Source organism: Diadema antillarum, unplaced genomic scaffold, assembly GCF_040938485.1.
Source record: "Diadema antillarum isolate AM-2024a unplaced genomic scaffold, OU_Dant_1.0 scf00000063, whole genome shotgun sequence".
Taxonomy (NCBI): domain Eukaryota; kingdom Metazoa; phylum Echinodermata; class Echinoidea; order Diadematoida; family Diadematidae; genus Diadema; species Diadema antillarum.
Window position 1 is genome coordinate 2212869 of NW_027270952.1, and position 13024 is coordinate 2225892.

A 13024-nucleotide genomic window follows, 5' to 3' on the forward strand; every position below is an offset into this window, starting at 1 on the left:
CATCTACCAAGGGTCTGGTCTGGACGGAGTTTGAGTTTTTTAGGGGGTCCCTTTAAAGAGCTATCTGCACTTTGTGGATCGCCCGCGTGTTCGTCCACACCATAGTACCCAGTAAGCGCGCGTTGAAGACATTTCCCACAGTTCCTTGCAACTGAGGTCATACGGCGCCAAATTTGTAGTCGGCTGTTGTGCAAGCGCGCGATATCAGAGCTGTGTTGTGTGTTGTGTGCTATGTGATGCCTATGTGCGGCGGCGGGGCGCGGCGGCAGTAGGATACGGTTGTTGGTTGTTTCTGCTGTTGTGTATGAGACCCCAATTCTAATCTGTGTTGTATTAACGACCTTAGTCAACATGGCCGGTATTTTGACGAATTCTCCTCAGAAAATAATGCCAAATACCATCATTCAGTCTCCGGTTCGTCCCATTCAACTGAAGCCGACGCCACTGAGTCCCGTGAGTCCTGGATTTGGTGATTTCTATCCATGGAAGTGGTCTGACAGCGCAAGAGACATCGAGCTAAGCCCGTCGAGTTCGTGCGGAGGCTCGCCGGGAGTTGATCGAGGGATGTGTAGGGGGCGGCCAAGGGCGGAGATGATTGCAGAATTGAGAAAGGCGGGAAGTGAGTCAGACGGTGCGATAAGATGCAGAATTTGCTCACGTATATTTCCCAGAGAGAAATCACTGCAGGCTCATCTACGAACTCACACAGGTAAATAAATGGACTGATATCTCCTGTAACCTGCCCACATACACAAGGCCCAAAATTAGACTTCTAAACGTTAACAGTCAGTATTTATACACAACAGTGCATATATTATTACACGTAAGCTACTCGAGTAGGCCCTAAGTGTTTTAATAGTAGTATACTGTAAGGCTGCGTTCACATGTTAGAAGTATTCGGTATTCGCTATTTGCTATTTGCTATTCGGGCACAGAGTACACCATCACCCGCACCGTCAACTCACCATCCCATGCAGTGAGGATTTCTTCCTCCTACATCCCAGCAAATTTTATTAACAATTTCTAAACTGCATCAGAATGTCAGTCTACATGCTTATTTTTGCTAAAGGGCAAATCCAGACCAAAATTGTCATTATTTCATAAACGAGAGACGGTATACGCTGCAAGAAAATCGAACAAGCTCGATTCCCACTTTGCTAGAACCTATTCGCAGCTATTTGGTACTTTCGAATAGTGCCCCCTTATGTGAACCGGTGTGAGGAAATCCTATCGTTCGATTCAATCTATTCACGTGCCCTCGAAAACGAGCCCCGAATACCCGAATAGTATACTTCTATGTGAATGCAGCCTTAGAGAGTACCGGTAACGCACCCATGCCATGATTGGTACCGGGTAGCTAATGGTGCAGCGCCATGATTGGTACAGCCTAGTATTTATATTATTAGTATTCTTTGGCACACTGAAGCTAATGAATATTTATAATACATAGCCTTGTTTTTCTAGATTCTAACATATATACATGTAGTTAGACCTCGCTATTTTATATCTTACTAACGTTAGAGAGCAGTCTGGTCAAACATTCACAAGACCTGAACAGTTACCTGCAAGACATTTAATAACAATCTACTTAACTGTTAGATTCCCTTTGGCCTTTATAGGCTAATATTAAACCTTGTAATGACAAATTGTTTTAATGAGTTAAACTAAATCAATGAGATACTGATAGTAACATGATAGACCTAGGCTGTAGGCCCCTGCCCTATAAACACCTAACCTTACGGTACTGCTTTTTTTTTCTTTTATCATTCAGATTACCTTTTACCACGACCCAGGCTACTGGTAACAATAGACTAGATGCTACTTTTAATATTGCTAGAGTGTTTACAATCCCGTGATGATGATCTGCATGGTATTTTATTTCAGGAGAGCGCCCATACAAGTGTGACTACCCAAACTGCGGTCGGGCATTTGTCCAAAGTGGTCAGCTGAAGACACACCAGAGACTTCACACAGGGGAAAAGCCATTTGCTTGCTCAGTACCAGGTAAGTGATCACTGACACTGTGATCTGATATTGATAATGTGAGTCTATCATAAATAACAAGTGAAACAAAAATGCCGGCATGGATTAAAAGTTACTAAACTACAATGTATACAAATTGTACTTGCTTCTCATCAAGTACGTTCAGCAACTGGATATAAGAATTATGCTTTCGTTCCTTCATGTCAATATCAGTACAGTGCACTTCTGTTATATAAATCAAGACACGATCTTGTAGATTACATTTGTACGATGTGGGTGTCACACATGCCAAATTTCGCTGCTATAGCACCACTTATGTCCAAGATCTTGGGGGGGGGGCTGATAAGGGCTAAATGTGGCTCCTAAAGGAATAGTGGATCCTTGTAAGCAAGCAAGCAAGCAAGCAAAAAAAAAAAAGATACCGGTAACAATAGGCAAGCATAAAGTCACCTCCTAGGGACTAATGAGGTCAGTAATAAACATGTTTTGCAAAGTTGCAACACAAGAGGGTCATCCCCCCTCATGGATCATTTGGTTTTTTTAAATCACTCTGATGCTTCGGATGCAGGCTGCCAGACAAGATTCACTCATGCAAACAGACACTGCGCAGAACATCCGTATGCCAGTCTACGCCGCGAGACGACACAAGTGTCTGTAAATGAAGTCACCCGTTCAGATGAGAACAGCCAAGAGGTTGCTTCATGGCTGCAGAAGTAAGTTCGTCTCTTTTTGGCAAAGTTGGTGTACACTTCCCCCTCCACAAGCACCAAACAGACAAACTTCAAATCACAGGAATCATTCTACACATTGTGTGTTTTCCTCATCAAAATTGCAAAGTGATTGTCTCAAAATTAGATATGAAGACTTGAATATAAGAATGACCCAAGTCCAATTTTTGGCCAAATTCAGTTTGACATGGGAAATTGTAGCTTATGCATGGACTCATCTTGTGTATAAATGATAAATCCTAATTACCCCCGGAAGTGCCTGAAATGAATGAGTTAAATCTTATATTAATGTAAGAATCAAGGACTTGGGTCATTCTTACATTCATATTATAGCACCCTCTGTCATCCTTCTTTCATCTCTATAGCAGAATATCATGTATATGAATCAAAGAACAACCCAAGTCCATATGATTCAAAGAACGACCCAAGTCCATCACACAAAATGGTCTCTCCACAATTAATGGAAATGTTAATTGTCATAATAATATATGTTCTACTTTGTATATATACAATGGTGCCTTCCTATCATAGTTGAATAAAATATTATTGGACAAATAAAAAAGATATGAAGTTTTTTTACGTTTACTCGAAATGGTCTTCCATGGACTTGGGTCGTTCTTATATTCAGATACTCATATGTCTTCAAATTTTCCTTTTTCATGTAAGTTTCCAAACCTGACAAAATGTAACAGATAGGAATTGAAGTTCTAATCATGGTGACCAATCTAAAAAGTGCCCTCCTAAAAGACACTGACTTCTGATAGTTTGTGTTTAAGTACTTGATAAATATTTGTAGAAGGCATGGGTGTACTTCCCCACACGATGGAGATAGTCCACATCATTGCATGGACTTTAAGGTCTCCTGTGAATGTGGGGTAAATTGTGAAGTCCGGAGAGAAAAAAAAAACAAACAAACAAACCAAACTGCAATGATGAAATGTACCTCTTACATGTATATGATTTTCTTTCCTTTCACCTTGTTTGATAATAGTGATAATAATGTTCCTCTTATGACAATGCTGTAAATCCATGGTAGCTTTTCAGTGTTAACTGAATCTTTCCAGAGGACACTATCACTGTTGCATCCCAGCACTGCATGTGACATTTTTTTCCTTTTTTCCTGGGTCAACAGTAGCATAGTGAATCAAACATCTTCAAGACTGTGTGTGCCCATTGGGATTTTGAACACATGAACCTCTGATCTACCAAATTTCCCTGATTCTGCAGGAAGCTCCCTAAAAATGTATATCTTTTCATGTCTTGACAAAAATTATTCATCGTTTCCCTGATTTGGGAAACATTATGATTGAGATACATGGGGCACATACTGTCATGTATTTCTCTAATACTGTAAAAGTAGAAGTTTTTGTGCGAGTTATTTTTAACACTTTGCATGGTAGGATAATTCTATCTTATTTTCTATTCTGTGGAATTCAAATATAAAGTAGTATTACCAATAACAAGATAACATTTTGATGTGTTTTTATTTTGCGCTAGTGTCATATCGCCCTAAATGTGGAAAAATCTTCCAGTTTTACAGTAGCTCTCTGGAGACTGAAACCTGCCTGGTTTTAATATGTTAAGTCTGGTGGCACTGAATCTCCTTTGTAAGGGCAAACAGCCTCACGCACTACTGTAAAAGTGCATATTTTTGCGCAACTAATTTTTTTGCGCTTGGCCGAGTAAGAAGAGTTTCACATGTTTTGATTCCGCGGAATCAAGACATCAACTACTGGAACATATGACATGCAAAAATGTTTGCATGCTTTTATTTTCGCGATAACTTTTGGTTGCGCAAAATGCACGAAAATTTCCCCTTTTACATTAAGCCACAGTCTTTAAACATAGTAACGTTTATGACTGTGTTTATTGAAACCTAACCCAGGTACGCCGACAGTCAACAGAAGCCAAGAGGCGGAGCCGGATCCACCAGCACCACGCCGACCTCGAGCCGCGGCTCACGGAAGAGATTACGCGCCATGAGCGGCAGCACCTCGCCCGGAGAGGAGGAGGGCGGCAGCGGAGAGACCCCCAAGAGGAGAAGACCGTCGGTACGGCGATTGCTCGAGGAACAGCAGGAGAAGATGATGGGGGCCATAGCGCTGATTGAGCTGGCTCAGAATTCTATGGCTCTGCCGCCTGTTCCAAAAGACAGCTAGACTGCCGTGGGTACTATCTTTTGGCAGAACATTGCTCCCTCTATCTTATTATGGGGAAGATTTTCCTTAGAGGAAAGGTTCACTTTGAATGAAAGCAGATGCAGCGGAGGGGGGAAACATTGACCAAAAGTTTTGTGAACTTTTGAGTGAAGTTAGATTAATATTTTTTGAAATGCTGTGAGCATGTAACTTTCAGTCATTTGATAGAGTGTCTTGATGGTATCATGGAGATAGCTGTCGTAGTCAGGTGGCAGTGGCATTGTGTGCCTAGTATCCTTTGGTGTGTACATATTATGCTCACAATTGTTGCATTCCTCAAAAAAAAAAAAAAAAATCATAGCTTTTGTCATTAGTCAATAGAGAGCCCTCTTCCAGAAACAATACCACCACCACCTGACCAAGATGGCTGTAGACCTAAATGGCCCAACAGGACACTCTGTTTGATGACCTACTAATGATCGGACAGTCATCACATCTCCTAGCTGTCTGGTCATCATGTTTTGTTGAATGTTTTCTCTGCTCTGCTGCAACTGCTTTCATTCAGAACAACTTGGACAGTGTCGGGCCTAACCTCCTTACAAGGAGGACATTAGCACATCCTGTAAAGAGCGCTGCAGTAAGGAAGATGTCCCGATGCTTCAACCTAGCCAGATGGGAGAGTTTGCATTTTTAGGGGCAAGTAGGAGTCTATTAAAGGCGCTCTGCAAATCATGGCAAGATGCAGAAAACTAGCATAGGTTTCCACTCTTTTGTAGGTTGAAAGCAGTCTACGCTTTTGTTCGAGACTTCTCCCTGCATATTTCTTCCAGTGTCATCCTTTTTTTCTTATACACTTGTGTTTTTTATTGTGTTCTCTGTTTGCCAGCATTTTTGTTTCTTGTAAACTGTCCTGTCCTGTGATTTTGACTCTCTGTAAATATTCAAATAGATTATATTGGTATCTCTAAATAACTCTGTGAATATGTCAGCGTTTATCAGTGTATGTATGATTTTATGTGTCACAGACAATAGTTATAGCTACACATTGTATGTGGTATGCATGTGAAAGCAAGATATATATTTTTTTTTTTTTAATTTAATGGGTACTGTTATGGATAGTTATGTCCCTTTTTAAATCCATGGGGAGAAAAATGATGAAATGTTAACATTGTTTGATTAACAGAGCAGTTCTCTTGTGCATTTTACTGACGATAAGAACAGCAGATTGATAATCTGAGTTGTTGGACCAAATTAACAGTCACAGAAAATGTTCCAAGGTATTGTACAAGGCCTCTTTTTGCTCAAATACTGCATTATATATCATCTATTTCGCGAGTCTAAATTTTCACGAAACGGGAAATCCCGACGATTTCGCGAGTGGTTGAATTCGCGATTGTGGAGTCCTGTACTGAACGGAGAAATGTACATGCATACGTCACATTCACATCGGGATCAGAGTGAATATTTTCGTGTGTCTTTAATTTTGTGAATAGCACCCAACTCATGAAATTCGTGAAAATAAAAACCTTGCAAATTATGTGGCGTATACAGTATGCTATTTTGAATGAGGGACCAACTACGACTACAGTAAAGCTGATGTGATCAGATGCAGCAACTGGTCTGGTGTTGAGAAAGCAGGGATCCCACTCATATGGATGCACAGTGTAAAGACAGGTCTTGTGAAGCTAGTCTTTACACAGGAACAGCTTTATGGATGGGCCTAGAGCAATAATTCTACTCTTCGTCAATAAAGACTTGAAGAGCTTAAAACAAACCACCATACGTGAATGTAAAAGTAAACAAATGTAAATCCAGAAAGCATGGAGAATGATATCTGCCCCTAACATATCCCAGGAACAAGCTGAGGGAATTATGAAATTCTCATGAAATGGAAACAAAAAATGAATTCTTGCATATTTTTCTCTTTATATTTTCTTGATACTGTATTGTCATATTGATCTGGTATCAAAAATTGTTGTAAGAGATCCCGTCTAAAGACAATGCCACATGAAAATCTAGAACAGGTCAGATTTTCCTCAATCTTTCTCAAACTTCTCATAAATAAGACAATCAGCTCTGTGTACATTGCAGCATGTAAGATACAACAGATCATCTAAAGCTCCATGTATTACTGCTCATCATAACCGAACTTGCAATTTAACATTACTGCTTGCATAAAGATGTAGCTATTATATTAAATCTTGGTTGCATGTAGATACTTGACTGTAGCCACAGATAAAGAATGGTTACTTATCAAATGCTCAGAAAGTGAACAAAAAATAGGTACATTGGACTCCCATTATAATGAAGTCATCTGGACCAGCAGTTTCCTTTCGTTATATCGAAATTTCGTTACAGCTGAACAAATAAACAATAAATAACATAGTTTGTTTGTTTATGAATGTTTATTTCGATGTAACCAGAATTTTGTTGTAACCATGTTCACTGTAACGGGATTACACTGTACTTGTATAGATTTCGAGTAGCTAAGCTTTTTACTTCCATAGTTCTGACCTGCATATTTCTGCAACTGCAATGCTGATTGAAAAGTACTTGGTCTTTGATACTCCATTGGCAAAGGTAATGTCTGTTAAGGTCCATGGGATGCTGTATAGCATCATAGAAGACTAGATCACTGGAGCTCCGTTTTTCAATCTGTAAAACTCATCTACCAGACTTAAAGCAGAAAGGAATTAAATCACACAGTGTTCAGTTACAACCATATATATGAAAGTCAATGCAAATGATGCACAGGGCAGTAGGGGATCGGTGAGAATTGGATGCGCTGGTTTAACTTTGGAACTGTTAAACCCACAAGTGCAGCAAGTGGGTTTCAGAATGTTCCAAAATTAAACGAGGGCATCCAATTCTCACTGATCCACGAAATAGGCCTGTGCATCATTTGTTACACAAAATATGGCTTGAGCTTGCATTTTGTGATAGTTTGTCAAAGTAGTACGAGCACTAGGGAATAACTGCTTCAGTTCATGATGCTATGCTCAATGGGATACCCTTTTAATAAGTACCTTTTTAGCAGTGTATACTGTACCTTGAATCCCCTACTTTGATTAACAAGTATGCAGAATTTGTACTTTTTATATTTATTGCAAAAGCAGTACTTGTATCAAATGTAAACCATTGCGATTGCTTGGGAGTGATCTTTTACCTGTGGTAAGATATATATTTTAACAAAAATATTTGCCATGAGGACTATTTTTGGGGGCGAATTTGCTTAGAAAATAAGCATTTGTACGGCTTTTTATACCAAAATGAGATGTCAAATAAATTATAGCGCACATCGCAAAAGTAATTTGTGCTTTCAGATCACAGTCAGGTGTTGCGACAGTTGTTGACTATGTGTGTTTGAATGCTCTATGTATCGAATGTCATCCACCTGCTAACCTTTGGGTGCAGAGATGTGAGCGTTTGTGAGATGATGGGATGCCATGGTGATATCGTACACTGGTGACCAGTGGTAACTGATGTACTCATTCTTCTCAGACAATTTGCATTGATAACGTTGGTGATTAAATACTAGTACATTGTAGTACCAAACAAAGCAGGCACGAACATGGCAAGGATCAGGGCTAGTATATTGTACAAACAGTCAACCTTGCCTCAGTCAAATCTATTTTGACTGAAGTAAAAGATTTAAGAAAATTTGACTTGTGAGGGATTAAAAGCAATAGAATATACAGTGTAAAAGAGAAGAGGACTTGAAAAGGCCTTCGACTTGGGCTATTGTTCGACTTGTGCCAGGTTGACTTTGGCAAGGTTGACTGTAGTACCACACAAAACAGGCATAATCACGGCTTAGGTCACAGCTACAAGTACATGTATATTGAACATACATTGCCCTAGGTATGTCTGATTGGTGATGATGATTATAACCATAGTTATGATGACCACACAGAAAATAACAATGATGGTGATGATTAATTTGTAACTCGTAGTGATGACAGAGCTGCCAACTGGTATGTTTTGATGATATCTAACATTGTATGTTCTTTGTTGAATAGAAGTAGATGTCACTGTGTTTTTTTGAGGTGAAAAATGATTTCCTGAAATCTTAAATGTACTTTTTTTTTTTCAATATTTAAACCAAGATATGTCTTCTACTTTCAAAAAGTTTATATCTCTGTACAACTGTATATATATATATATATATATATATATATATATATATATATATACATATATATATATATATACCGGTATATATATACACACACACAAGAAGAATGAGTCTCAAATATGCCATCTGCAAATATAACAAGGTTTTTATCTGCAGATAAAAACCTTGTTGGATCTGCAGACGGCGTATTTAAGACTCATTCTTCTTATAGTTATAACATTTGAAGTCCAACACATGGAAAATTCACAAATACATATATATATATTTTTTTTTCTTTCTTTCTTCTTCTTTTTTAATCTAGAATGAAGAAACAAACTGGTAATGCATTTTTGGCCAATAGAGCGCGGGTTTATTCGACTCAAATTTTCAGCATCCTATGCCAAATAAACTCGTGCTTTACTAGCCAAAAATACATTACCAATTTGTTTCTTCATTTCCCCGTGGAGCCAATTACAATACAGGTATACATTTTACTGTTTTTTCAACTGCACAGGTTGGCAGCCCTGTGATGATTGTGGTGACAATTACGATGATGATGATGATGATGATGATGATGATGATGATGATGATGATGATCATCATCATCATCATCATCATCATCATCATCATCATCATCATCATCATCATCATCATCATGACAATTACGATGATGGTGATAGTGATGGTGACAGTGCAATTTAGAAATTACATAATGCTTGAAAGCAACTTTATACATTGTATGTGTATATGAAAACAGAACTGGCACTGCCAAAAAGAAGCCAACCAGACGAGACAACTAACAACAACTGATCAACAACACATCTTCCATTGTGCATACCATAACACACATACCTGACACATCATCACATCACTTACTGTAAAAGTGGAAATTTTCACACATTTCGTGCAACTTGCCCTTGCGCATAAATAAAAGCAAGCAAGTTTTTTTCTTTCTTTATAATTACAAAACTATGCTACTTCATATTTTGATTCCACAGAATTAAAAGCTTGTTAATGGGCAACTCAGTTTACCCAGTTGAGCTTGGAAAATTAGAATGCCCTGATGATGAATGTAACATGGACAGTAAGACTTTATGAAACTTATACACAAATCACTTTGAAAACAAACATGAACAGTATTAACACATATTCACAACTCATTTCCATGCAAACATTTCACATCTTGCACAATGCACAACTGCACTTTTTCCCCTCATTCTTCCCTCCCTTTCTCTTTATCGCCACTCAGTGAGTGGTGACTTATATGTTTAATATATTCTTACAATGTTGCATTGTTTAGACAATCATTTCTGAGGCCATTGTCCTCGTCACACGCTTGCTTATGACGATGATCTCCTGAATTTCTGTACATCAAGAATTGTTTAATTTGTCTTTGAGCAAGAGATATACTATAACTTATGTTTGCATAAATGTATGCACAAAATAGTTTGTTTATTTTCATTTTGCATTGTGTCAGGGGAAAAAAGTTGAATATTTGAATTAATCATTTACATGTATTTGTTTTTACTGTCAGATTCAAATTATACTGTGCTCAAATTAGTTTGTTCAATTGACTTTGTATTTCATTTATGTATGAAAAAGAAATTCAGAAATAAAGTCAAAATCAAAATCAAATCAAGTCAAATAAGAAATAACAATTTCCTTGCTACATCAAGGAAAGTTTTAAATAACTACCACCTCTCCAACTATGAAATTTTGGGAATGTCAAAAGGGGCCTGAGCTTTCGATCCTAGCAGAATCTTTGTTAGGGGCAAAATGACAAACAGGCAGAGACAGCAATCACACAAGGACTGCACACAACAAGAACAGTCTAGGAGGGCTAGGGACACAGAACAAAGAAAACAAAAGGGGAGGGTTGGAGGTCATGGGCAAGGAGCCCAACAGGTAAAGGGAGGGGGATTAGAGCAGGAGGGTGAACAGACAAAAGGCAGAGGAGGGTCAGTGATGATCACAAGGACCATGGGGGCAACCTTTGAAGGATAAGGATGAATAGGGAGGCAACATGGAACAAGATGAGGAACAACAGAGGGATAAAGAAAGGAAAATAGTGAAATAGCAACAGCAAGAGGGGGGGGGGGGGGGGGGGAGGGAGCTGACCAGGCAATGAGCCCTGGTGTACCAAGAAGAGGCAACAAAATGAAAGTGAGAGTCAACCAAAAAATCAAGTTCTTAAACATATCAGTATATATATATATATATATTATATATGTTTATATATTTATATATTTATATACAAGTATAAGAAAAATACACGTACAATGTATATATATATATATATATATATATATAATTTTTTTTTTTTTGCTAGAATATTGTAATAATTTTGTCCCATGAGAAAGAATGAGCATTATACATGTCAAGCCATATGGTGATACATGTGTTACAGAGATGACTGATAACAAAGGACTATGTTCCCTATAAAATCTCTTTGCTGCTTACCTATAAGATAACCATGTTTGAAGATTTCACTGGCCAGAATTTACAAAGCTAGTTTACACCTAGTCCATGGATTTCTGTATACGGCATATATTTAGCGAGTCTAAATTTTCACAAATCGGGACTTCCCGACGATTTTGCGAGTGGTCAAATTCGCGATCGTGGAGTACTGAACTGAACAGAGAAATGTGCATACCAATACGTCAAATTCATATCAAGATCACAGTCAATTTTTTCATGTGTCTTTAATTTCACGAATAGCACTTGACTTGCGAAAATAAAAACCTCGCGAAATATTTGGCGTATACAGTATATATGCACAGTCCAATTGGGTGAATGCATATCACAAATCACGAATAAAACCAACAAACATTCATTAATGCAGACACGCTGACACCTTCACACACAAGCTGTGCCTACTCGGATTGACTTTAAAAGACCCATGATATCCTGATTATAAGACAGGTGTTGTATCAACTCAGTGGTTTATATGTGCGCATGGTGTTTAACTCTTTGTATCCACTAGACTATCGAGCTTCCGCCCAACAGTCAGTGCTGGTTCTTATCCCTTATAGCAGCGGGTATATTGTGTAGACATGTATATATTACAATTAATGAGTACAAGTTGTTTTTACTGCAATTAATCAACAAATTGCCTTTCATTGATGAAAATAAGCACCGTCTTTTTTTCTCTTTTTTTATCATGGCTACTACTTAAACAATGAATAATCTGTGCTTATTTACAACAATGAATGACAATTTTTTTCAATTAGCTGCAATAAAAGAATAAAACTTGACAAAAAAATCAATACAGGAAGATATGTCTGTGTTAATACTTTTCTTCAATAGAGCAGATATAGACCATGGTTTTAAACTACCCTTGTAAATTGGACCACTGTGCTTGCGAGGGCCGTATCACATCAAATTTCACTCAAACTTGCACCAACAATTTGCTTTCACCGCATTCTTGCCATAGGAATCTCACCTTTCTGTACACTCTCCTTCACTTCTAAATGATCTGACAAGGAAACCAATGAGAAGCCAAGATAAACACATCACTTTTTTTTTTTGCACGTTTGTTTTGTATTTCAGTTTTCAATGGAAAAACAAAACAAATACGAAGAAAAAAAAAGTTTCTTGCCAACACAAAATATCATTCAGGTTCAAAGACAGCTAGAAAGATAAAATGTCACTCTTTGGTACAAATTATGTTATAAATATAAGAGCATAATGTGTGGTCACCTCTATCTGGCGTGGGCGTCGGTCAGGTAAGAGCTCGGTCAGTGGGGTAGCATGGCCCTTGGAATGGGTAAAAAGGTGGGCATATACATACAGCGCCCTCTATTGATCCATGAGTCATATATACACTGGTCAAGTCTCCAACTTTTTTTTTGTCTCGTTTTATTTCTTTTCTTTGTTTTTACAGGCTTTACAAAGAGCTGTATCTAGAATGTGGTATCATCGTTTCATACATATGTACAAGATATATACTTCCACCATTTGCTTGACGGCGCAAGCGCAGAGTTTCTACAATGTATATTGCTTGTTTTTGGCTACAGATTCATTGCATCACGCCTTGTCCGAAATGGAGACTGAAAAAACAA

The 13024-nt window shown here is 38.2% G+C and overlaps 1 protein-coding gene across 1 annotated transcript; it reads left to right on the plus strand.

Annotated features, from left to right (window-relative positions):
• The first annotated feature begins 319 nt into the window (after positions 1 to 319).
• LOC139716257 (zinc finger protein 367-like) lies at positions 320 to 4870 on the plus strand. The gene is made up of 4 exons (XM_071627824.1): positions 320 to 709; positions 1885 to 2004; positions 2552 to 2696; positions 4597 to 4870. Exons 1-4 carry the CDS (start codon positions 352 to 354, stop codon positions 4868 to 4870), a joined length of 897 nt encoding a protein of 298 aa, XP_071483925.1. The 5' UTR covers positions 320 to 351.
• Positions 4871 to 13024: the final 8154 nt, after the last annotated feature.